The sequence below is a fragment of the Microsporum canis genome, genomic scaffold (assembly GCF_000151145.1).
Source record: "Microsporum canis CBS 113480 supercont1.7 genomic scaffold, whole genome shotgun sequence".
Taxonomy (NCBI): domain Eukaryota; kingdom Fungi; phylum Ascomycota; class Eurotiomycetes; order Onygenales; family Arthrodermataceae; genus Microsporum; species Microsporum canis.
In genome coordinates, this window is record NW_003299163.1 from 811,474 (window position 1) to 835,620 (window position 24,147).

General features: G+C 49.0%; 7 protein-coding genes across 7 annotated transcripts in view; 2 read left to right on the top strand and 5 right to left on the bottom strand.

Annotated features, from left to right (window-relative positions):
• The window catches only part of MCYG_07481 (kinesin family protein), a gene marked incomplete at both ends in the record, with an annotated part of 5,004 nt that extends 2,492 nt beyond the window's left edge, over positions 1-2,512 (top strand). Inside the window, one exon of the mRNA XM_002843652.1 lies at positions 127-2,512. Within this exon, the coding sequence (XP_002843698.1) occupies positions 127-2,512 (2,386 nt within the window). The remainder of the gene's footprint in view (positions 1-126) is intronic.
• A 627-nt stretch (positions 2,513-3,139) lies between these two features.
• MCYG_07482 (3-demethylubiquinone-9 3-methyltransferase) lies at positions 3,140-3,640 on the bottom strand (the record flags this gene model as incomplete). The annotated part of the gene is made up of 1 exon (XM_002843653.1): positions 3,140-3,640. One exon carries the CDS (start codon positions 3,638-3,640, stop codon positions 3,140-3,142), a length of 501 nt encoding a protein of 166 aa, XP_002843699.1.
• Positions 3,641-4,304: 664 nt separating this feature from the next.
• MCYG_07483 (type I phosphodiesterase/nucleotide pyrophosphatase family protein) lies at positions 4,305-6,611 on the bottom strand (the record flags this gene model as incomplete). The annotated part of the gene is made up of 3 exons (XM_002843654.1): positions 4,305-4,651; positions 4,717-5,992; positions 6,057-6,611. The coding sequence occupies 3 exons, from the start codon at positions 6,609-6,611 to the stop codon at positions 4,305-4,307; spliced, it is 2,178 nt and encodes a 725-aa protein (XP_002843700.1).
• Positions 6,612-7,957: 1,346 nt separating this feature from the next.
• Positions 7,958-8,893, top strand: MCYG_07484 (uncharacterized protein; the record flags this gene model as incomplete). The annotated part of the gene is made up of 1 exon (XM_002843655.1): positions 7,958-8,893. One exon carries the CDS (start codon positions 7,958-7,960, stop codon positions 8,891-8,893), a length of 936 nt encoding a protein of 311 aa, XP_002843701.1.
• Positions 8,894-9,362: 469 nt separating this feature from the next.
• MCYG_07485 (conserved hypothetical protein) lies at positions 9,363-11,017 on the bottom strand (the record flags this gene model as incomplete). Its single annotated transcript, XM_002843656.1, has 4 exons — positions 9,363-9,483; positions 9,649-10,714; positions 10,785-10,890; positions 10,916-11,017. 4 exons carry the CDS (start codon positions 11,015-11,017, stop codon positions 9,363-9,365), a joined length of 1,395 nt encoding a protein of 464 aa, XP_002843702.1.
• A 1,556-nt stretch (positions 11,018-12,573) lies between these two features.
• On the bottom strand, positions 12,574-13,886 carry MCYG_07486 (conserved hypothetical protein; the record flags this gene model as incomplete). The annotated part of the gene is made up of 3 exons (XM_002843657.1): positions 12,574-12,881; positions 12,987-13,765; positions 13,807-13,886. The coding sequence occupies 3 exons, from the start codon at positions 13,884-13,886 to the stop codon at positions 12,574-12,576; spliced, it is 1,167 nt and encodes a 388-aa protein (XP_002843703.1).
• A 2,077-nt stretch (positions 13,887-15,963) lies between these two features.
• MCYG_07487 (type I polyketide synthase) lies at positions 15,964-24,080 on the bottom strand (the record flags this gene model as incomplete). Its single annotated transcript, XM_002843658.1, has 7 exons — positions 15,964-17,139; positions 17,201-21,879; positions 21,935-23,001; positions 23,071-23,404; positions 23,463-23,520; positions 23,577-23,663; positions 23,757-24,080. The coding sequence occupies 7 exons, from the start codon at positions 24,078-24,080 to the stop codon at positions 15,964-15,966; spliced, it is 7,725 nt and encodes a 2,574-aa protein (XP_002843704.1).
• Positions 24,081-24,147: the final 67 nt, after the last annotated feature.

Below are 24,147 nucleotides of genomic sequence, written 5' to 3' on the forward strand. Positions count from 1 at the left end.
CTTTGAGACGCAGATGAAGGGCATCGCGCACCTATCGGGACACATGACGGAGGACGGTCCTGGATTCTCCTTTTTGGAACCGCGCGAGATCGAAGTAGCCAGGAACGTACTCTCGCACTGGCGGAGGAAAAACTATGTGCGGATGGTCGAGTCCGTCTTGCAGCATGCTTCGCTCCTCAAGGAAGCACAGGTGATGAGCCATATAATGGACAAGAACGTCTTTTTCCAATTCGCCATCGTCGACGTCGGTCAGAGCATGGGCTCTTCATACGATCTGGTGCTAAACGGCATATCAGGCGACGACGACGTTGCCCTGGACGATGCGAAGAAGCCCTGCATCGCGGTGCGGGTCATCGACTTCAAGCATAATGTCATTCTCCTCTGGTCGCTCGACAAGCTCGAACGCCGCGTACAGGCCATGCGCCAGATGCACCAATACATCGACAGGCCAGACTACATCCAGCATTTCAAGCTTGAAAACCCCTTCTCGGAACAATGCTCGCCTACTTACTCGCTTGTCGGAGACGCAGATGTACCCCTGACCGCAGTCTTCGAGTCCAGGGTGCAAGACTTCTCCGTAGAAGCGGTTTCAATCTACACCCAGAACGTCATCGGAATACTCAGGCTGTCCCTCGAACCCTCCGCGGCACAGGCGCCTTCATCGACGCTCAAATTCAACGTCGTCATGCGGGATCTAGTCGGGTTCGCTGAACGTGAGGGCACCGATGTTCACGCCCAGCTGTTCGTGCCAGGTATTTCGGAAGAAGGCGGCGCAACCACGACACAGATAATAAGCGGATTTGACGAAAACCCAGTCCAATTCGAAAGCGTGCATAGCATGAGTTTGCCACTGAACAGTCCGCGAACATCGACTTTGAAAGTGAGCATTTTCGCGCTCGTGTCCACCATGCATCTTGATAAGCTGCTTAGTTGGGATGAAATGCGAGATGCCCCTGAAGCGCCGCCGCAGAAGAGGAAAGCACCTCGGATAGCGGAGTCGGAATACTTCCAGGAAGAAAGACACGATGTCTTTGCTGGCGTGCAGATACTGGAACTCGCTGAGAACGGCGAGTATCTTCCCGTAGACGTCGTGCAGGCTAACAGCCTGGAAGCCGGAACCTACCAGCTTCATCAGGGGCTTCAGCGCCGTATCGTCGTGAACCTGGCGCATAGCTCGACGGAGAGTTTGCCGTGGGATGATCTTACCGGTCTGCGAGTAGGTGGTGTCCGGCTTCTCGACCCATGGGGTAAAGTGCCAGACCTAGACGATGGGAAGTCGCCCGATATACCGCTTAAAATGATCCAGGAGCCAATGGTCAAGGATAACGCGGATGGGTCGTCAAATATAACGATCATCGGACAGTGGGATTCTAGCTCGCATGGCTCGCTGCTCCTCGACCGTACGACGGCAGATAAGTATCGTGTCCAGATAACGCTGCGCTGGAACCTGATTTCCTCCCGTCTCCAGGAACCCATTGTCTTCGAACTTGATCAGTCTCTTCAGATCCTAGGCCGATCTAGCGTCCGTCCACAGTCGATGTTCAAGCAGTTCTGGACCTCTACGCGCGTGGTGCACTCGACCTCGCAGATGTTCTCTGTCGCTGTCCGGCCGGTTTCAGCCAAACGGGCTGCGGACCTGTGGCGCATGAATACGCAAAACGACTACATCAAGGGCGAGGAGCTACTGACTACCTGGTCTCCGCGGAAAGTCTCCCTGATAAAGGATTACATAGCTGCGCGGAAGAGGAGACATCGAGTAGCCGAGATTGAAGCTGCCAGAGCTGCTCTGAGCGACGGCAGCTTGACCCCTCTATCAGCAACAAACGGCCGGTCCACCCCGTTATCACGAAATATACCCGAAAACGCCGAGAGACGAGATCAGCTACTACGTAAATATCTCAGTCTTTGGTCCGCAAGCAAAGATCCTACAGACGCAATCCTCGTAAAGGACCATATAGAACCTCCTTTGCAAGGGGCCGCATTTGCACCGACCTCATCCACAACCGCAACAGGCTCCTCCACAGATAATGATAGCATAACCTCCAGCGCAAACGCCTCTTCTCAACCATCAACATCAACGGATAGATCATCGTCAAAACCTCGCTTCCTCGCAACCATCACACATATTCCGAAAAACCCCACCATCCTCAAGTCCGGCTACCTCTACACCCCAGACGATACCTATAGCCTATGGGTCCGTCGCTTCGTCGAGCTCAGGCTGCCTTATCTGCATATATACTCCGTACCTGACGGTGATGAAATAAACGTCATCAACTTGCGCAATTCACACGTCGACCATGACCCGGATTTCGCCAGGTTACTCGTCGGATCTGGCAACGGTCTATCGACGCGCGGTCAACCAAATGTGTTCGCCGTGTTTGGAACACAGAATACATTCCTCTTCGCTTCGCGGACCGAAGCACAGAAGATCGAATGGATACTGAAGATCGACGAGGGTTACTTCAGCGGTATCAATAATAGTAATGGGGGCCGCGCGGGTTCTAGACGATAACCGCCTTCTCTTTTCTTTCCTGCCGGTGTCTGGGTATACACTCTTCATTTAAAATTGCCTTCTTTCATTCTCGCCTCCTTTGCATCGTCTTGTTTGCTTGCTTGTTCCCATGATAATGTCCTAATGGCTCCAACGACATATATCCATCCATCCATACATACATACCCCCCTAAAAAGGATACGAACTGCATCTGGCCTTATTACTCTTTATTATTACCATTCCCATTTCGACTGACCCCCTTTGGCCTTGAAAGTTCCCTTTCCAAGCCTCCTCCCCGTGTATTCTCACCCCCAGACCCTGACCTCCTACTTTCATATCCAACTTGCTTGCACTCCCTTACAACATTTCTCTTTGACTATCCGTATAATTCTACACAACATAGACACCCCTAGCCAAGCTTCCCCTTTCTTTCGTTTCTATACTGGCTATTTTGGGCTTTTGCAAGCTTCGATACCCCTGCAAAATTTTCTGCTTTGCTATAACTCGTTATAATAATATTGTATATACAAGATTATTTACCAGCTAGAATATCCAGCTATTGGATGCCAATCTTAACTATCCAGAACGCATCTTGTCTTCCTCACAACCGGTAATAACAAATATATAGATGAGAATGAACAAAACCACTACTCAACCCCATTATACGCATCCTCCAACTTTTTCACGTCCATCCTAACACACTCCATCATCGCCTTCTGCACCCTCTTCACCTTCTCCTTATCCTCGTCCGCAGACATCACCATAAGCGCTCTGGGAACGATCTGCCAGGACACGCCAAACTTATCCGTCAACCATCCGCACTGCACCGGCTTCCCGCCATCCTTCAACAGCTCGTCCCAGAAATAATTCACTTCCGCCTGGTCCTCGCAGGTCACGAACATGGAGATGGCAGGGGTATGTTTATAATGCGGTCCGCCATTGAGAGCCGAGAACTCCTGTCCGTTCAGTTTGAAGGATACCAGCACCGCCGACTCGTTGGTGATGGCAGCTTCATTTATGATGTATGAATCCTTTTTGCTGGTGAAAGGGTTGTTGGCGAAGATAGAGGTATACAGCCTAGCGGCTTCGAGGCCTTCCTTGTCGAACCACAGGCATGGATGGATCTTTTGAGTAGGAAAGGTGGTCATCCTTAATCAAGTGCGCGTTTTTTTTAAGAGTTGTGTTTGTATAGGCTTGGATATAGTTATCTTTGCTTGAATGATATGATCGTAGAGAGGAGAGAGAGCTGGTTTTATAGATGAAACCCCCCTCTTATGTTTATATACGCCACTATATTCTAGCCCAAGGCAGCAAGGCCGGAGAAAGTATGCATTTCGTATTGCAGACATTTACAGTTGGTTTTGTGCTGGGATGTCACCGTTTATTGGCGAGATAGCTTTAACCTTGTATGTTGCCTAGTTTAAGACCCTCACCAGCTTTAATAGTGCGTTGAAGGCTTGGTTGAATCCGTATATCAGGCAACACCGCAGGTTAAGTGGGCAGTTGGTGCGAGTAAGGTATGAGAACCGCTGATAATATTTTTCAATTGAAGAACAAGATCTTTCCTCTCTTGGGCAGTCATTATAATAAATTTATCAGTAAACACGCATAGCCACGCCAATATAAAGAAATGGTAATGCAAGGCGCCGTAATCCAAATCCAGCCATAATAACACAATTAATGCAGAAAAATTATAGCAGGCGTAGATAAGAAACGGAAACATTAGGTAGATTGGGGTATGTGAACAGAAATCAGGCCAAGGAAACAATAATATGTTGGTTCAATAGGCAAAATATGGCATTCCAGGTGTATTCATCCTAACCCTACCGAACTGATCAAATAATTTGTCCAGCCTTTGAACCTGCTTATAACCCTACCCCAAAAGGATGAAGTCTTTTTCTGGCTTTGATCAGCTGGCTCGGGAGGAGAAGGTGTGCTGGTTTCCTCCGCAGGGGCAGTTGGACGTTGGAGAGGGGGCCGGGTAGGAGCTGGTACTGTGATCGATGGTTGTGGATCTAGATCGTCTAGATTTTCGATGGGAGCGGTTTTTCCATCGGAGTGTAGTCCAACAGGCTTCAAGGGAAGGCGCAAGGTGCCGTTATTGGGACGAGGTTTAATTCGTAGTGAATCACATATTATATTATATACTTCAATGTTCTCTGGTCAACCGTTAGCACGCTAGTGTCGCTCAAGAATAATATAGTGTGTGAAGACATGAACTCACGGAATTCTTTGACTCGGCTATTCGCTTTGTGTGGGAAACTGGGCCCACGAGCAACAAATATAGCTCGCATAAGAGGATGCTCATGATCATATCCATGCAAACCCCTTGGGCTGTAGGCTATGCCATGCTTCTGAGCCTTTTGCACATCGAAGTCTGGTCGTTCGACGATTGCCCAGCCAGTCTTGGGGATTATCCACACTGGTGCAATTCTATCATTGTTCGAAAAGTGATAACGTTCCGGCATCGTCTCCCGAGTATATATTTCAAGGTAGTCGTCAAACCCCAGGAAGACGGAGTGATTCCTTGCTTGATTATATAGTAATTGAATATCCTCCTCTCGTTTTGGTACAAGTCCTCGAAGCGGCCAGCCATCGATACGCTTGACCAGGTTGAGATCCACTAGATCCTCAAGTTGTATCAGTCGGTCCGTTGAAGTGGTAGCCATTCCATGGTCGGAGACAACCACGATATTGACAACATTAGTTAGGTTCCTTTTCTTCAAGCCTTGAAGGATAGAAGCCAGCATTTTATCAGCGTTAGCAATCGTTGTCCTAATTTCCGTGCTGTTAGGGCCAAACTTATGTCCCGCGGCATCCACATTTGGAACATAAGCTGCAATGAGCTGAGGCCGCCGCTGCTGGATGGACGGTGGAATATCCTCATCATTCTCCCCCGGAAGGTCTAGAAAATCGAATATTCGATCAACTTTCCGGGGTAGAGCCTCACTTCCATTGAATTTATCCAGGAACGTGGGCTCAATTCCCATTATATGTGCTTCTGATCCCGGCCACATGTGAATGGCAGTTTTCACCCCTTGTTTCTCAGCAGTGGCCCAGATGGGTTCGGCAGTCCACCACTTTGGCTGCATACTCTTTCCAGGCTTCGTATAGTAGAAATCGTCTTTTAACACAGGGTCCCAAAAAGTGTTTCCAACAATTCCATGGCTCTCAGGGTAGAGTCCTGTTACTAGGGTAAAGTGATTAGGGAATGTTACGGATGGAAAGCTTGGGAGCATATACTTGGGCGAAATTCCATTGGCTATAAATGAGTTGAGGGTTGGCGTGAGGCCGCGGGTGAGGAAGTCTGCTCGAAATCCATCAAGGGAAATGAGAATAGTGGTTGGTAGAAAAATCGAGGTTCCGTTAGATATAGTATTGGGCTGTTGTTGGTGAGATATCCGGTAGCCACTTGAAGCCTTATACGCGCCTAGGTACAGCAGGGAAAATAAAATCAGGATAGCGAAGGAAAGGAGAGACATCATTCGACACGATGAGCCCTAGAAATAAACAAAGGTTGTTAGAATGGTATGACTTGGTAATATTGACGGGTCCAAGCCTTACATTGCCATAATGACCCCCGTTACCCATAACTCTAGGGTCCAAATCGATGGATATTGAACTTATTGTCGACATTGACCGTGAATCGTCATCAGATTCTATAGCTTTGCAGACACCTTCTTCCATCTCGTACATTAATTCATCCTCTTCTCCAATATTCATAGCGTCATTATTGCTCTGTGCAGAGCTCCTCCGTCTCCTTCGATCTCTTGTCATTGCGGATTCGTTTCTCCGTCTCCTTCTGTCCCTCTTTCCAATTTTCACACTAAAACTCCCATTGTCATGAGGTGTGGCCCCAAATATCCTTCTCAGGCCATCTGTGGGGCTAGACTTTGCCCTTATCAACAGGCGCTCTCGCTCCTCTTCCTCTTCTAACACCGTACGATCGTGCTGAACTAGATCGAGTGTGCTCCGGGAAGCTTCCATGAGCTGGTCATCTTCAGAATCTGACTCCTGGTCAGACAGCGCACGAATAGGCGAGGCATCATCGTCATATCCGCCAGGGGAGAGGAGGTAGGGGGAGGATGAAGGCCGGCGCTGGGTTGTAGCTGTAGACATTGGCACACAGTCGGAAGAGAATAGCTAAAGCTGGCGAAATTAAGAGATGGCACTTGATAGACAACGCTCAATCAACTTATCCATGAGGAATTGAATATCGTGGGCGGCGTATCAGGCTGTAAAAAGAGCTTTCTGTGCTTCGTTGAATATTTATATTTCCTTATCTGGATAAGGAGAGTCGCCGCAGGTCTAGGCGTCTGGGGTGTGCACGTGACCGTTCGCGCTGTATAAAAAACAACATCAAAACATCCAAAAAGAAACATCGCGAATTTTATACTCAAGAATTGTTATGTAAAGTGAGAAGATGGAATCAGCCTTTGGCCATTTCACATATGCCCTTTGGTATGCTAGTAGAGCTGCCCGTATGCGGACTGCGTCTAGAGCACAGTGCCCTAGTAGGCAGTATGCTTCAGCATAGGACCTACTCAAAGAACTGATACCAAAGTTGAGTGCAAACTCGAAGAACAGCCTTGCCGTTATGGGCTGCCCTGTCCCCAACATATCATATATTGCGTCAATCAAGAGTTCTACCAGGAGACTGCGACTAGAACTATACCCATCTCCTAGCACGGAATGTCAGTGCAGAAAGCAGCTCCATAGTTTAGGCATCAGTTGACGCATTACGGCCAATGTGATAAGGTGTTTAAAGTATATCCATAATCAAAGGAAGTCGTCAAAATTTTCAACACCTGTTGAAGGACTCGTTTATATATGGCTAGACGCTCTACATATGAGTAGTTGCTACCCCTCATACTGGCTGACTTGGACCGCGGCAAGAGGGTATCCGTCTAGTGAATCTACCCACCATTTAACTGCCACATCCTCATCCTCACGAGCGAAAGAAGCAAGCCCAGCTAAGCTGTCAAAAACTCGGATGTCAACTTCACTCTTAAGTCATAGACAGACTTAGCAGCCGGTCAGATTTGGGACAGAAGTTCCTAGTCTTTGAGTTAGCCTCTCATCGTTTGGATACATTGTATATCGCTTTAATTTTCTTCTGTTAAGCGAATCTTAATCGTGGTAATCTTAATTGCTTCGGCCACTGCGACTCGTGACTCTGGGATATATACCCCTATATATATATATATATATATGTATGTATGTATGTATATACGTAGTGCAGAGACTGATACCCCAAGCGAGAGTTTCGCTTTGCATTGAAAGCCTATGCTGAGGTGCGTTTTCGCCATAGAAGGTGCGCTTTCTGGACATGATGTATGGCAACCATACTGCTCCTACCTTGTCTACTCTCATTGCTGTTTATTTATTTTCTCTTCCTCTGTTTTCCTTTCTTCCTCTCTCTCTTCTTCTCCCCATAGGTGAGTGATCCCCGCCCCGTTATCAAAATGGCTGACCGTGTTATAGATTTCAAGGAGGGTAACGCTTGGGGCGCAGTGAGGGTACCCCCAGTTTCCGTGGGATCAGCGATCTCGACAATTAACCGCCAACTGAAGGGCGATGGTGACACAATAACTCTTTCGAGAGATGAGGCTCTGGCCTTAGCCCAGAGCCAAACCAACTACGACCGTCAGAAGGCAGAGCTGGAACGGACCAAGGAGGAGCTGCGTGAGCATTTTTACTTTTCCCAGCTTGGAGACTATGCCGGGAGGGTTGTAGACTGGGTAATGAACTCGACAGCCAAGAAAAATGATCTACCCTCAACGGTCTCAAAGCTGAGAGGCGCGCTTGCGAAAGAGATCTCCACAAATCCCGAGAGGGATGGCAATGTGTGCGCGGCACTGGAGGATGCCATTAGGGCCATTTCGTCTCGCGGCCTTTCCGTCGACTTTGACATGGTTCAGCTCGCGATTAACGCCTATGATGATCGCAATACTGCCTTTCATTCCACACTGAGAACGGTGGCTGACGACTTGGACGGCTTAGGTCGCCAAGTTGAAAAGGACCAAAACCGTCTCCTCAGGCTCCTCCCTAATGAAGAGTACTACGAACACATAGAATCATGGCGAAAGATCATAGATTTCTACCCCCAGAGCCAGAAACTATCCTTTAATGAGAATACCCGGAGGAAACTTCGGGATATTCCAGTAGAGGACGTTCGACAGCTTGCATCGGCCGATCGGATTAATGCCTTCGAAAATGGAAAATTTCGCCAAAGTATCGTGCAGGAACCCGACGTGGCTAAGAGTCGACAGCGAATTAATTCGGACCCGACTTCTGAGAGTGTACTGACCAGGAAAAGGAGAACCTCTGGTTCTCTGGGACCCGGTAGTACCGAAAGCGCTGGCCACGCTCGCGGGAAGGCCCGAAGGAGATTGACCTAGCACGAAGAGAAGTTCATAGCAGAGTCCGGTATGCTAGTGAACCGAATTAACGATTGGCACGATAAGAGCCCACGCCCGGCACTCAAGTGGGTAAAGGATGCTAACCAGCAGCTAGAGAAGGAGGGTAAATAGTGCGCGTATGTACCACTTGACGCAAAATTACTCTAGGGCTGCTTCTCCTTTTGGATGAGGCTGTCCGATGAAGAGTAGATTCTCGTTTTAAGAGGTGAAGTGCACTACGGGTAAGTATATGGGACCCCACCCCACCTCCAATGTTGGTTTACCTCTTCGTGGTATTGGAGACTAGTAGCCACGGCTGTGGTGAAGCTAACAAACCATTCCCATTCTCAATGTAACCTTGTATTCTATTGATATGCCACCCCCTTACCGCTTAGATAAAGTTACCAAAAAGTATTAGTTATTATTTCATTATTTTTGCTCTTGTGCTTCTAGAGTATGACGATGATAGTTAAGTAATATATGTAGACAACTTAGAAGTAATAGTGATTAGAGAATCGTAAGTACAGTTCAGAGGAGGGATATGGTACATTATCCTGCCCTTCCGGGGGCTTCTAGTTGTTGTTCGTGGGCTCTAATTTCTGGAGGTAGGGCTATAGTATCTGGTCTTCAGAAAACCCTGATGGTAAACTCGAAGGCAGAACGCGAGGGGTTTTTACGGAGTCCAACTATTGTCTTCTGATCATCTATTAGCGGATATTGTTGTCTTAATTTTCCTACAGGCAGAGAGTACATACCTATTTGGCGGTGGAATACCAGCTGGTCTTTTGCCGATAGACCGGAAGGTTTGGCAATCCCACTCAACGTGTAGGAAGGGTATGATTCCCCCCTTAACCCCGTAATGGCCATGGAACAAGCAGTCATGTATATCAGTGTAGTCTGAAAAAACCTGGTGGAAGAGCTCACGCTCATCGCGGTGATATTCAAGGGAATCACACCCCTTAATCCTTCTAGAAAGCACACTTTCGGCAAAATGAATTTTGGTCCAGTCCATTTTATCCTTTATTTCGCACGAGTGAACTTCAACTTGAATAGATGTAGCGCCTCGTAACTTAGAATAGAAGGGTATAATCAAAATATCATAGATATACTGCCCGGGGGAGTTATAGATATAAAATGGATAATAACGGAGCCCATGACAAGTGTCTATCCAACTTAACATCTTGCGCTTTGGAAAAGTCGCCTGGGCAAATAAGCAATAATAATAGTTATTTGGGTCGTAGCCATCGAATTCTGCGTATAGATCATGTATATTGAAGTCCTTGCCTTTCTGAAGTCGAATGACTATGGGCGGGAGTGATGATGCTGTTTCTAGTAGCTCAAGTGTCCTGACAACGTTTCTCCATAGCCAGAAAACCTGGGCTGCGTCTTCCGGGCCGGATAGGCTGATTTCTATAGCGGCCAACTTGTCAAAAGGAAAATAGTCGAAATGGTCGTCTCTGTCATCGTAGCCGCTTTCAAGCCTCCAGACTGCTCCTCCGTCATAGAAGACGTTCTTTCTGACGCGCCTTTTAAACCTTAGAGCACCCCAAAATGTGTCACTCTCGCATGATAAGGGCGAGAGATTAAGACACAGGGTCGTCTTTGAGTAGATGATATGCGATATCTCGTCATAGAGGCTCCTACTGGCACGGAGTACTCTGAGATCTATATCTGCTGAGGTCTGGACTGATGTTGGTTCTATATTCGATTTGTCCCAACTGACAGGGTAGAACTCCAACCAGATCAGTTCGCGGATCTCATAAGGCAGCTTTGAGAAGTTTCCGAGGCTCGAACGCAGGGCCATGGCGATTGTTGTATTTTCTTTTGTTTAGAGATTCTTTTTGATTATTCAAGCGGAATATAGGGTATAGAAGGCTGCTTCAATAAGTGCGAGTCTGTGAGTAAGAAGAATGGAAAAGATGGCTAGGATGGTTCTGAGCCGTTGGGGCGTTTATATAACCACCCTCAGTCAATGAGGTCATAAGGTCATGATTCATCTAAGAGTCATCAGTTGTAAAAGGCCTGGATGACTGGAAGAAATAAAAACTCTCGTCGATATGCAAACTTAGGCCGTGGAGGTTCTATCCATGGTTGGATGCGATGCTTAATTCTATTTCTAATCATTTTTTTTGTGCGACAAAACTGTGGTAGGAATCACCAGGGACGTCAATTTCTGGGCCGACATTGACTTCGCAAGAGCTTCCAGCAAAGCAAAGGAGCCGGGGCAGTTCCACGGCTTCAAGGCACGCAGACGCTCCGTATTTAATGCGTATGCCATATCTACCTCCATGCCACAGAAGGGTAGGTCTCGAAGGGATAGTGCTTCTACACCTCGATAGAGGGCAAGCATCGTTTCGACATCTCTGCTTGAAGTTCCAGCACATTCTCCATGAAATAGCCAAACTGGAAACTCGATGGGCCAATTGCACCCCGTGCAAAGCTCCCTAAAAACAGGCCTAATGTCTTGATATCCTTGTTTTCCTTAGTTCACTTTCAAACCGACTCGTAATTGTCATATCCACCTATAGCCTCTCAAGAGATGGACCACCGGCATTGAAGCCGGTTGAAATCTACAGTGTACCGTGCCTTAAATGCCCACCACAGTCGGCAGATAATGAGAGAAAGAATCTCAATCCTCACTTGGCTAGCGGGCCCCAGTCACCCAAGAGAAGGCCCTTAATGAGACATGTACCGAGCTTCCACCTAGTCATTATCGTGGAGTTTAAAAGTATGAAAATAAGTCCTATATGCAAGTATTACAGGCACACCCGAAATCTCCTTCTATCTTATCTATGGATACATAAAGATCATTCCCAAACCCTAGGCACGTGCTTGAACTAAGCTATAGTAACTAGATACTGAATGGCCCCATAACTATCTAGTATTTTTTGGAAACTTTCATACTCTAGGCTCAGTCTCCAAAACAGTAGCACAGGGTACAAAGTAGTTCCTCCAGAGTTAAGCTTAATGTCTTCCCCCGAACTCTCTAAGCGCCCTGACGCAGGAAATCTTAATTTAACTCTCGTTACATGGTTGTCGCACCCCATTTTTCGAGAAAATATGTAACTTCTATTGGCTTTTGCGGTGGATCTTACTGTTTATTGGCTGATACTCCTGATATTATTAATCAATTGGTAGAAAGATATATCACATGACCAAAGAGCTATCCCCCTTTATGTGATAGGCTTACTTAGCTATAGACAGAGCTGTAGGGAGAACACGTTATCGCAGCCTCTGCAAGACACAACGGAGCAGCAAAACAAAACAATGCCTCAGCAACCAAATGAACACAGAAAAAGGTGATAATAGGCGTAGAATTAGATGATGATGATGGACGGAAGGTCCAGAGGCTATACTACGGCTATTTATCTATAGAGAACAGAGGGCCGTCGGCCAACTGGTGCCTAAGCGAGATGAGGTGGCAGCAGCGGCGTAACTATCGCTTATTCCGATACGCTGGCCAAACACTGGTTCCAACAATAGATAAATAGCTATAGTATATCTAGTCCTTCTAACTACTATTATTTATTTATTCTACCTCTATTTATTACCTCTTTTTATATTTATTTGAGCTCTTATGTTTGGAATATATTGTATGCTACTCTATTCATAAATGGCATCGCTTAACCCACGAGGACACCAGCGCCAAGTGAGGATATATCTTTTCCCTTTCCTGTAATCTAACACGCAGAGCCCATAGGCATCGAATTCGATGCCTTGTCTTGAATCATCGTGATGGTATCAACAATACTGCTTTCGCAATCCGTAACTAGTCGCTCTGCGAAACTGTTGGGCCTAAGATTATGCTTAATTCCGTTCGCTAGACCTTGCAAACCGAAAAAGTGCAACAAGGCCACGTGGAGAATAAGCGAGACCTTAAAATCCGGTATTTCGATTCTATACTGGTCAATGCAAACGATGGGAATGTGGGTCCCGCCAGAGGACCCTTGGCAGTTCCTTTGTTCTTGATTCCAAGCCAGAAGCTTGTCTGACGCGGTACGAGTCAGAGTCACGAGCTGCTGTAAGACAACGGCAAGGAACATGCCGTTGTCACCACGGACACTACAGTCTGAACAACGAAGTGCCTCCCTACAGACCTGCATTCCTCGATCCACGCACTTTAGAAGCATATCAGCTCTCGTCTCTGTCGATTCTACCCCAATGACCTCCAGGAACCGAGCCACGTCGCGGAGACAATCACATTTTGAGGAAGCACTTCTGTTAGCGCCGAGAGCGGATGGTAGATTACCTCCTGGTAATGAGCTCCATCCTGCTCGTCTCTCTTGGGTATTTTCGTTCAGACGGGCTGGTTGAGATGGGATGTTTGTGTAGCGGTAGGCTGTCTGCGTATCGAGGACTGCGTCAAATATATTCTCAGCGTCTGTCGACGAGTGATTGCTCTCCGGAAGCCCGTGCATCCCACTTGATGTATCAAGTCTGAGGGTTGCATGATCATCCATCATTGCAGGTGAGGTAGGCTGAATTGGCAAGATCGAGCTCATCCACGTGTTGGGCAATTCGGTGAATTCTTCGGAAGAGGAGTATGGCCAATTTAGCGGCTCAGATTCGGACGTGCTTTGAGCAGGCTCTTGGTCCATCTCTGTGCTCAAGGGCTGTTGCTGATTGCTGCAGGAACCCTGACATGGGCTTGGAGTAGGCAACTGGTTGTTGGGAGCGCGCACCCGTTTTGACATCTTTCTACTGTCTTTGGTCGACGAGACATCGCGGTACGTGCAAGTGACTGAGGCAGCCTGGCATTTTTCACAACCGTCTTTGTCGCCGCTGCATTTTAGCTGGAGACATGTCAGCAGGTATTCTTCTGTATTCTTTCGCGGTGAGGAATTATAGAATTGTTTATGGCCGATGATTGACCTAGATTGTAGTGTTAGAAGGGGCGATGTAGATCCACTGACCTTTCGCGAACGACAGCGGTCACAGGCAACTGGGGTATAACCTCTCGCCTCAAATCCACTGGCTCTTTGGAGCTCCACATGCTCACGACTATTAGTGTCTTTGTCGTATCGAATAGTGCCGAACATCTTTTTCAATCGTTGGCTGGCCTGCAGTCGATTTCAATGTGAATCTTGAACATAAAATATAAGATCAACGAGAATCTAGGGCCCGTAGCATCAGATCAAATACGTGTGAAGCAAGGCATGCTCCGCTCAAGACGCCGGCCCCGAGGCCAAAAGGATCCCTGTACATTTGAACGCATACGTGTACGTTTCGTTCATTGATTTCCCTACACGGCGCTCACCACATTGTGCCTTCGCATATGTGCTTCCATATTGCCTGATTCGTTGCGGAGGAAGCCCGATCCAGTAGTGCGTGATAAGGTGGCCGGGACCTCGAGCGAACTAATCTTCGAATAGCCCCCAAGCCTTAGATATGAATTCTGCCCGAGGAGTACCGCAATGAGTGCGGCGATCGAAGGCGCCGATGCAAATCAGCCGCAGTGGGAAGGCAGAAAGTGGGCCTGTACTCCGTACCAGTGGACTGATCAATCAGAGCTTTGTGCTGACACCCGGGTACATCTCGGGCACTGTGACTCAGTCACACCTCCGAGTAGCGACGTTTTATTGCATCAATGAGGCCTTGTAAGGTAAGGTTGTATTTTACGTCTGTCGGACCCGTGCGCTAGCCCCAGGTACTGTCGCCTCCCATGGGGCGTTGAGACGTGTTGAGCGAAGAAACTGGTAGCTGGTAGCTTTGATATAGATAACATATGCTGGTGCTATTGAGAAAGAAACGTTAAGGGGCTGGTTAGTGTAGTGTTTAACCGTCCGGAAGTCAAACGTGTGGGTTGATGAGCGATCGGCGCCTTGCATGTTACGTAATACAAAGTGAGGCTCATTAGAAACCTTCGACAGGGGCTCGAATAAAGAATTTTTTGGACCGTTTATAACCATAAAGGTGATTTACCAATTATTTATAACTATAGCAAAGTTTGGGATAATGTTGAGATTTTGCTTTCAAGGGTAGAACAGCGTCTACTCGGAATCGAGTCAAACCCTATGATACGCCAGGTTATATATTCCGCGCCAGGGCCACGTCTATTAATAGACAGAGATGTCCGCTTCGGTGAGATATCAAAAGCCTCATTTTACTTTAATCATGTTTTTCCCCGTCGTTACCTATGTGGCTTTTGGTTCAATAATTGTACCTTTGGATATGGAGGCGAGTCTATTGTTACTATACCTTTGAAAAAGCTCTGCGGCCGACGAGTATCGGATAATGAAGGCGTTGTGGGCCTGCCAGTGAAACCACTAGTATAGTTCTAGTCCTACCTCGAACGATCTTGTGTGTACTAAGGTAGAATAGCCTATCGACCATCCCACCAAGCTTCTTGTTACCTTTGATGTAGGTTCACTCTTTAATATGATATAGGCTTCAAAGCTAAAGGTTGCTAGGCCGTCAAAATACATATATACATTATCTTATATTCCCGACCCGTGCCGGGGCAAACCTATGTCATGGATACCTGGATTCTCGCGTGAGGGTCTTATATTCCAGCTATTTTAACTGACCGGCGACCCGCTGACGATATCTTACCGTTTAGCTTTGTCGACAAAGCGCTACGAACTGCTGATACTATGTATGTGTATTTGTTGACGCATGGACTCAGTCTATTACGGGATTCGAGTTTACATTTGGAAATACCAAAGTCAAGATTGGTGATCCACCTCTACTGGCGGCCAAACTTTCAATTGAGGTCAGCTCCCAGGTTGGTGAATTCTTTGCTGAATTGGCTTGTGCGGAGGCCGTGGAGGTCATTTTCTTTTTCCTTATTATACACACAAAAGTGCGCGTGGCGCCAATATGTTTATTCATCAACTATTTGATGGATCTAGTCTGCTTATGTAAGCCCACGTGATCGTCGCTCTTAAAGTCATCGCTCGTCGCCTCAGGGATTTCTGGTTGAACGCTCGCCAGGAGCGCGGAGTCTAATGAGACTGACAATACATCATTACTACTCAATTTTTTTTTATTTTATGGTATATTCTTATCCTTTGCTCTATCCAGGGATTCTCCGTCTACTCTTATTCCTCCACCAGTGGGCATTATCAAACCTATGCCGGCAGCTCCTTGGACGTCAATTCCTCACTCTTGCTCGCCACTAGCGCACCAAACTCGTTCAGCGACGCGCTCTGGAGGATGTCAAAGACAGTGACTTTGGCCTTTGCGCCGCTGCTCAGCCAGTTGCGGAGTTCCACAGCGACGAGGGAATCGACACCGTAGCGCGACATCGGCAACTCGGCGTCAATATCCGAGACCGGAATGTTGAAGATTTCTGCAATCTTGGCTACGATCGCCTGGACCAGCAGTGCCACAGCCTCGGTGAGAGTGGACGCCTTCGAGAGTGCTTGCGCGAGCGCGACAGTAGAGGTCTTGCTGGTGGATGTGGCGGCTGTCTCGATTCCACGCGGACTGGAAATGCGGAGCGTACCGAAGCGTCTGTCATGGCTCATGACTGACTCGTTGAGGAGGGTGTGGAAGTTGGGTCCGACAACAACTTGACTCTGCGACGGCGACTGGCGCAGAGACTCACTGATTCCATGCCCAATCATCCGCAGTACATGATCCAGGTCGACGGAGCCGAACCCGACATTCTCTACGCGTGCGCGCAGCCGGTCGTCGCCGCTGGCTTCTCTGTCTGCCACGTATCCAACCGACTTGACGGCACCGAGGTCGATGGTCACAGCCGGTAGGCCGAGTGCCGTTCGGTACCGAGCAAGGGCGTCCTCATAGGAGTTGCCAGCGGAATAGTTGGCCTGGGACATGTGGCCGGCTACGCCAGCGACAGATGACAACATGACAAAGAATGCCAGATTGGGAAGATGGGTATGAATATTCCAGCTGCTGTTGATCTTAGGTCGGACACCATTGCTCCACTGTTCGAATGTCATGCGCTCCAGGACAGTATCGTCGAGTACCATGGCTCCGTTGATTACTCCGCGGATCGGGGGCAATGTCTTCGAGCAGTCATGGATCAGTTGGAGCAGGCTCGCCTCTTTTGAAACGTCGCTATCGTAGATCTGGAGCCGGCATCCTGCGCTCTCGGCCACCTTAGCAAGTTGAGGCGCTTCCGGATGGGAGGTGGCATGGCGTGAGACGAGCACCAAGTTCTTCGCACCGTTTTCAATCATCCACGGCGCAATGGCACGGCCAATACCACCCAGCCCACCGACTATCATATACGTCTCGTCAGGGTTATTCAGCGAGAGGGGCGATGGCCGGCGGATAAACTGTTAAACTCTGATCAGCTCAACTCGACAATGGCGATCACAAAAGAAAATCATCACGTACCTTGATTCTATCCTCATCTTGCGGCACAAGCACCAACTTACCAACGTGCATTCCGCCTTGCATTTGACGCATGGCCGTGGCCATCTCGGAGATTGGAAAAGGCGTAACAGGGTACACGGGAGAGATTCCACGCTCTTGGACGATGTTGAGACTCTCCGAAATTGCCGCTTGAGTTAGTTTGCCACGATACTCAGTAAGCTGCAACAGGTCGAAACTCGAAAACATGGAACAGCGGCTGAATGGGGCTGTTTGCAACCAGCGGTTGGCCTCCATGTCCACCTTCGTGATATCAACAAAGCGACCGAAGCGGGCCATGCAATCCCAAGATGCCTTCAACAGCGGCCCAGACAGGGAGTTAAGAATGACATCAACTCCCTTGCCGTTTGTCTTTTTCATGATACCCGCAGCAAAGCTTGCATTACGGCTGGCGAAGATATGATCAGGTTTGATGCTGTACTGTTCGATGAGAAGGTCTCGCTTCCCTTCAGTGCTGCAGGTAGCGAATACCTCTGCCCCAACATGCTGCGCAATGACAATCGCGGCTTGGCCAGTTGCGCCGGTTGCAGCATGGATGAGCACCGAGTCGCCCTTCTGGAGTCCTGCGATTTGAATGAGACTACCATAAGCCGTGGCGTAAGCCGCTGGGAATGAGGCTGCCTCTTCCCAAGGCATTTCGTCCGGGATCTTGACGACAGATGTCCAGTAAGTTCGTCCCTTGCTCGCGAGACGACCCTTGCACAATGCTGCAACGCGGTCACCAACCTTCAAACCACTCTGCTCGGTATTAGGGCCGAGGCGGGTGATGATGCCGGAGCACTCGAAGCCTGTCAGGGGCTCTTCCAGCTGGCCTAGTGCGACCATCACCTCACGGAAATTCAGGCCGAAGGCTTTTGCCTCCACTTCCACCATTTCACTTGGCACATCCGTAGATAGGATCATTTGATTCTCCACGAAATATGGTTCTAGGCCGGTACTCGGCGACGTCTCCCATACGAGAGGTTTATCAGGCTGATGGAATGCTTCGAGCAAAGGTTCAAGAGGAAGCTTGAGGTTCCTGGCAATGGCATCCTGGGTCTTCTCGGGGAAGATTCTGGGCACATGAAGCTGGGAATCAGCCACCGAGTACTCCCATTCAATGTTGCCTGTTTCGGCGTCTTTGTCGAATGACCGCTCCAACACATGAAGAACGTGTCGAATCTTGTCACTTGCCCACGGAACTTTGTCGTTTTCAAAGTCCAATCGGATCCATCGTGTGTGAGAATCCTCTTGTCTCATGGTTCGCAGAAGGCCCTCCGAGGCCGAGAAGGCTGGGTTCTGGGAATGAACAAGACCACCACAGGTGAGCCAGAGTATGCCACCTGAGAGAAGGAGAAGGTCCTTGAGCTTTTGGAATGCGTCTCCATCCATGTTGTGCACAAACGGCTTTTCCATCTCAAGAGCAACGATACAGACTGTGTCTTTGAATGAATCAACATCACCTAAGTCCACGACCTTTGGCAAAACACCTGTCTTGTCTCGAACTGCCTCGGACAGTTCTGTCAACCACTCTTGGGGCTCCTGGGCCATCTTGTCCTCAACTACAATGGAGATCGGCACTTGCACCGTTGTAGCAGTCCTCGATAACATGACACGCGCGGACTGGTACTCAGGTTCGTCATAGTCGCTGATCTCAAAGTCAACGCCAGTGAATCCAGTATCCCGCAGGACGCGATCCCACATCTCGAGTGGAGCATTGGGGCTATTCTGCCGCTCAGGCTCTTCTCCAAGCCACCATCCCGGCAATGTACCGAAGATGAGCTGCCCTTCAAGACGATCAGCAGTAGCCTCGATGAGTAACAGCGTACCTCCCGGCTTGAGTAGCTTCCGCACGTGGTTCATGGTTGTATGGAGGTTCTTGGTCGCGTGGAGGCAGGAGGCTGCCACAATGAGATCGAAGGTACCAGCAGTAAATGACTGTGCGAGCGGGTCAATTTCAATATCTAACTTCTTGAAGTCCATCATCCTTGCCCACGGGGCAAACTTCTCTCTTGCGGCTTCAAAGAAGCCTGGCGAAATATCGGTGAATGTGTAATGACCAAGGATAGTACCGTTGCCAGTACCTCTGTTGCCGAAAGCCTCAAGGATTGTACTCGTGGCTCCTCCTGTACCGCCTCCAATCTCAAGAATATTGGCGCCAGGATTCTTCACTGCGTATAAATCCGCAACACGAGCGAGATGCGAATAAGATCGGGTCTTGAGAGCCTCGTGTTGCATGTAAAATTGATTCAGGAGATCACCTTCGGTCATTAGCTCGAGGGGCATAATTTCTCCGCGGATGATGCTCGCGAGCTTTTCTCCAATGCGAACAGTGAGTCGACCGGCCGCATTCCCTGCGCTGAGCTCGTCCGCCAAGATCCTCTTCGCACCGGGGCTTAGCTTAGACCACGTCTGACTGTTGGGTCCGAGTTGTCCAGCTTCACCAAGTGCAATAACTTCTCTCATCCAAGCGTACATTCGCTTGTGGTGCCATTCCCAGGATTCGGAGTCTTGGGATTCAAGTTCCGCGACGGCATCACGGATGAAGATATACGAAATCCTGGCCAGTTTCTTCTCCTGCTCAATTTCATGCTCCATCACTGGAATGACCATAGATTCTCTGAACGAGACGGGAGGGTTGTGAAGGATATCCAATTCCCAGGTGTTAATGGAGCAGATTCCTGCGTCTTCGTCTGAATCTTGGAGAGCGCGAGGAATTGCCGAGCCAAAGAAGTCCTTGATCTCAAGATAAGAGCGGGTTTTATCGAAACTTTCAGACACAACCGTTAAGTCTGATGAATAGCCACGAGTATCCCCTGTGACCATCTCAGTCAAGGCTTTCAATCTTTCACCACCTTGTCTCTTGAAATTCTTTGGAACATCGATCGAGCGAATTGAACGAGGAAGAACCATGGAGTCCTGTCCAATATCATCTGGTAAGCTGCTAAACGACGCTTGCAGAATAGAGTCCAGCGTCGTGGGATGCAGTACATAATCATGCTCCTTACATGCGATGTCTGAGATTGCGAAGTTCGTAATTGCTCTGTGACGGGCTGTGTGGCTGTCAATGAGATTCTGGAATATCGGGCCGTGGTAGATCCCGCGCTCACGCAAACCAGCGAAGAGTGCCTCAATGTCGACAGGGGATGGATCAACACCATCGGCGAAAAAGGCATCTTCGCGTGACGAGTCGGGCACGTCATTGAGCGTGGTGATTCGTGTCTCGCTCTCAATCTCAACGGCGACATAACCTTTGCAGTGCTCGATCCATGGTGCATCGGTACTCGCTAGAGAGCAAAGTTCGAATTGATACCACCCTGCGTGGTCAAGCTCTTTGTCGCTACAACGACGCAGCTGGAGTTGCACTTCCACTCCCATTTCGGAGTCCGGAAGTACCAATGCATTCATGATGTCGATGTCTCGCAACCGGTACTTCCGAATTGTGCTTTCGGAAGGATCGGTGATAAGTCGTATGGCCTCAATTGCCATAGAAATATAACCGGCGCCAGGGAAAACGACTGTACCATCGATCTGATGATCTTTGAGCCATTCAATCTCGCCTAGACGAAGGAAGTTTCTCCAAGTGGGAGTGAGAGCGTTTGATCCATTCAAAGGAGTGCCTAGCAGCTCTTGAGGAGGGAATTTCTTGAACCGCTGCTCTTTAGCCATTCTTGGCTCTACCCAAAAGCGAGTTGAATGATTCCACGGATAAGCGGGCAGATTGGTCAAAAAGGTGTGGTGAGCATCACCAGTAGGAAAGTTGACCGCCTTGAGATCTACTGGGTAGCCCTGAGACATGAGCTCACATGCAAGGTCCTGCATTGTCTCCACGGCATTGATCGGGCGCTTAAGACAAGAAATATAGGGCATTTTGGCATCTTTTCCCTGCAGGATTTGGCGAATTGGGCCGGCCAAGGTGCTGTGAGGCCCGATCTCCAAAATAACATCAACATTGGCAGATTGGGATGAAGAGCCCGAGGAGCTGAAGCACATGTTCTCAAATGCCCGACTGAATTGGACCGGCTTAGTCAAATTTTGAACCCAGTGTTCGGCCCTGAGTTGCTTGACTGCTGTCACAACCTCGCCCGTCACCGGCGAGGTAAACAAGGGGCCATTCCACTCGGGTGTCACAGGAAGTTTGAGCAATTCCTCCAATCGCTCGGTATATTCGGCCACCATGGGCATCATGTGGTGGGAGTGATAGGCCATGGGGACCTTCAGCTTCCTATTGAATACTCCACCCTCTTCGAAACTAGCAGCAATCTCTTCAAGAGCGTCTAAGTCCCCGGAAAGAGTAACACTGTTGGGGCTGTTGATACAAGCCACGATGACACCGCCGGTAGGGACGACCTCAACAATTTTTCGTTCAGCACTCTCTTGGTCAATTCCAACGGCAAGCATTCCACCCGTAAGCGGCGATAATTCGAGTTGCTTCTGGGCTAGCTCGCCACGGTAATATGCGACACCGAGTGCCTGGTCGAAAGGCAGCGCTCCGGCTGCATAGGCCGCGGCAATTTCACCACTGGAATGGCTGGTGACGGCAGAAGGGGTGATGCCCCAGGACTTGAGCAAATCGACGAGGCCAAGCTGAATAGCGACGCTAATCGGCTGACTCAAATGGATTTCGGATACTCGTGTCGAGGTTTTATCACGGTTGAGTTCATCTGTCAATGTATTGTGAGCAAGTTGTATATTTTAGAGCTTGGATTGAGGTCTTACCGATCAATGACCAAGAGGCGCCGTATTCCTTCAGGATCTTTCCAGCATTAGAGATGGCATTGCCAAATACAGGGTACACAGTAAGAAGCTCCCTAGCCATTGCATGCCACTGGGCACCCTGGCCATTGAACACAAACCCTAGACGTGGCTTTTTATACGCAAATGCGGGCTTGCGGTCTGACTCTCGGAGACGTTCGGCCAGGTTTTCAATTGAGGTGGCCCGGACAGCAGCAACCCAAGGGTGTAGTGATCGACGCTCATTGAGTGTATAGGCAAGGTTTTCTGTCGATGGTGACGTCTCAATGATATGAGAAGCAAGACGGTCCATCACTGTCCGACAGGCAGCAGAGTCCTTCGCGCTGACCATGAAAACGCGTGATTCATTTCCTTGAGGTGTCGAGTGCCCATTGAGGTGAGAAGTCTCTGTTGGAGTTGGCGCAGGCTCTAAAATAACGTGGGCGTTGGTTCCACCATAACCAAAGTTGTTGATTGAAGCGCGAAGGATCTTGTCTTTCGGCCATGGCTTCAACTCTGTCGGCACCTCCAAATGGCCCGCATCAAGGTCAATACTTGGGTTTGGAGTCTCATAATTGAGGTTCGGCGGGATGGAAGCTGTTTTTAACGCAAATGTAGTCTTAATGAGGGCTGCAAGACCACTGACGGGTTCGGTGTGGCCAACATTTGTCTTCACAGAGCCAACCAATACCTTGTCATCCCCTTGGCGAGATTTTCCAAAGGTTCTGCCAATTGCTTCGGCCTCAACAGGATCTCCAGCCGCTGTGCCGGTCATGTGAGCCTCCACGTAGCCAGTCTGAGAGATGTCAAGCCCTGCACGACGGTAGCATTGCTCGATCAGTTTGACCTGGGCATCGGCAGATGGAGAGGTAATTGTGGTCGTCTTCCCGTCTTGGTTGACTCCGCTGTCCTTGATGACAGCATGGATTTGGTCACCAGCGCGCAGCGCGGCATCCAGAGGTTTGAGGATAACTGCCGCTACACCCTCACCACGGCCATAGCCGGCAGCACGATTGTCCCAGGCGAAGCATTTGCCTTCAGATCCAATCGCACTATCAAGATATTCAATCAGTTATGTTCTGGTGGAATAAATGTATGCAACCCTGCAAGCTCGTACTTACCCAATAGTGGATGCCGAAATGAAAGCGTCTTGACTAAGAAGTGTACTAGAAGCACCGACGATTGAGATGTCACTCTCCCCAGTGCGAATGCTTTGGCATGCTTGGTGAACTGCCACCATACCCGCCGAACAACCTGTGTCGATGGACAGACTTGGTCCTTGCAAATCAAAGAAGTGCGAGACACGGTTGGACAGCATTGCGGTACCTGTACCGGCCAGGAAGGAGCGGGTCAAACATTCGGCATCCTTGGTCTGGATTTCATGGTAATCTTTGTTGAATGTTCCGGTATAGACCGATGTATTGGTGCCAGCGAGCTTATCCAGAGGGATACCAGCTGAGCGGGTCAGCCTCTACGACACATTTTGACAGAAGCACAAGGGACTGAGGCTTACCATCTTCTGTTGCTTCGTAGACAGTCTCGAGCAACAATCTCACTTGAGGGTCAAGACCCTGTTTCTCGAAGTCAGCTTCTTCGACGTGCGGGGCATAAATCGGGCCCTACTTACATGGGCAACATCTGATGCCAAGTTGAAGAAGGCGGCATCAAAACAAGCGATATCATCGTCCAGAAAGTAGCCGCCAATAACGTGGCTCTGCAAATATGTCAGCCCACATTCTCATTGGCCCAGCTAAGAGCAAAGTGACACTCCCTGCTTTGCGGGTCTGCCATGGGAGAGGAAACTTACTCGGCCGGCCTTGGCATTATCAGGATGATACAAAGACTTCACATCAAAGCGTGAATCAGGGATCGGAGACCAGCCACCCTTTCCATTCGCACAAAGTTCCCACAGCTGATGAGGATTCCTGACGTTTCCACTGAAGCGGCAAGCCATGCCAACGATGGCAATGGGGATTGGCGGGCCCGTGGAATTGGCGTTGGAGGATTCCTGTTGCTGTGACATTGTGCTGCCATTCATGGTGGCCCCGTTGGTTTTGGGAGAACCTCCGTTGGTTCTGATAGAGTCTCCAATGCCTGGTTGAAACATGTCGGATATGGAAATTGGGGACATGTTCAAAAGTATAAAATAATGTTTAGCTCACTGCTCGTTCACTTTGGAATCTAGGCAGTTCCGGGTT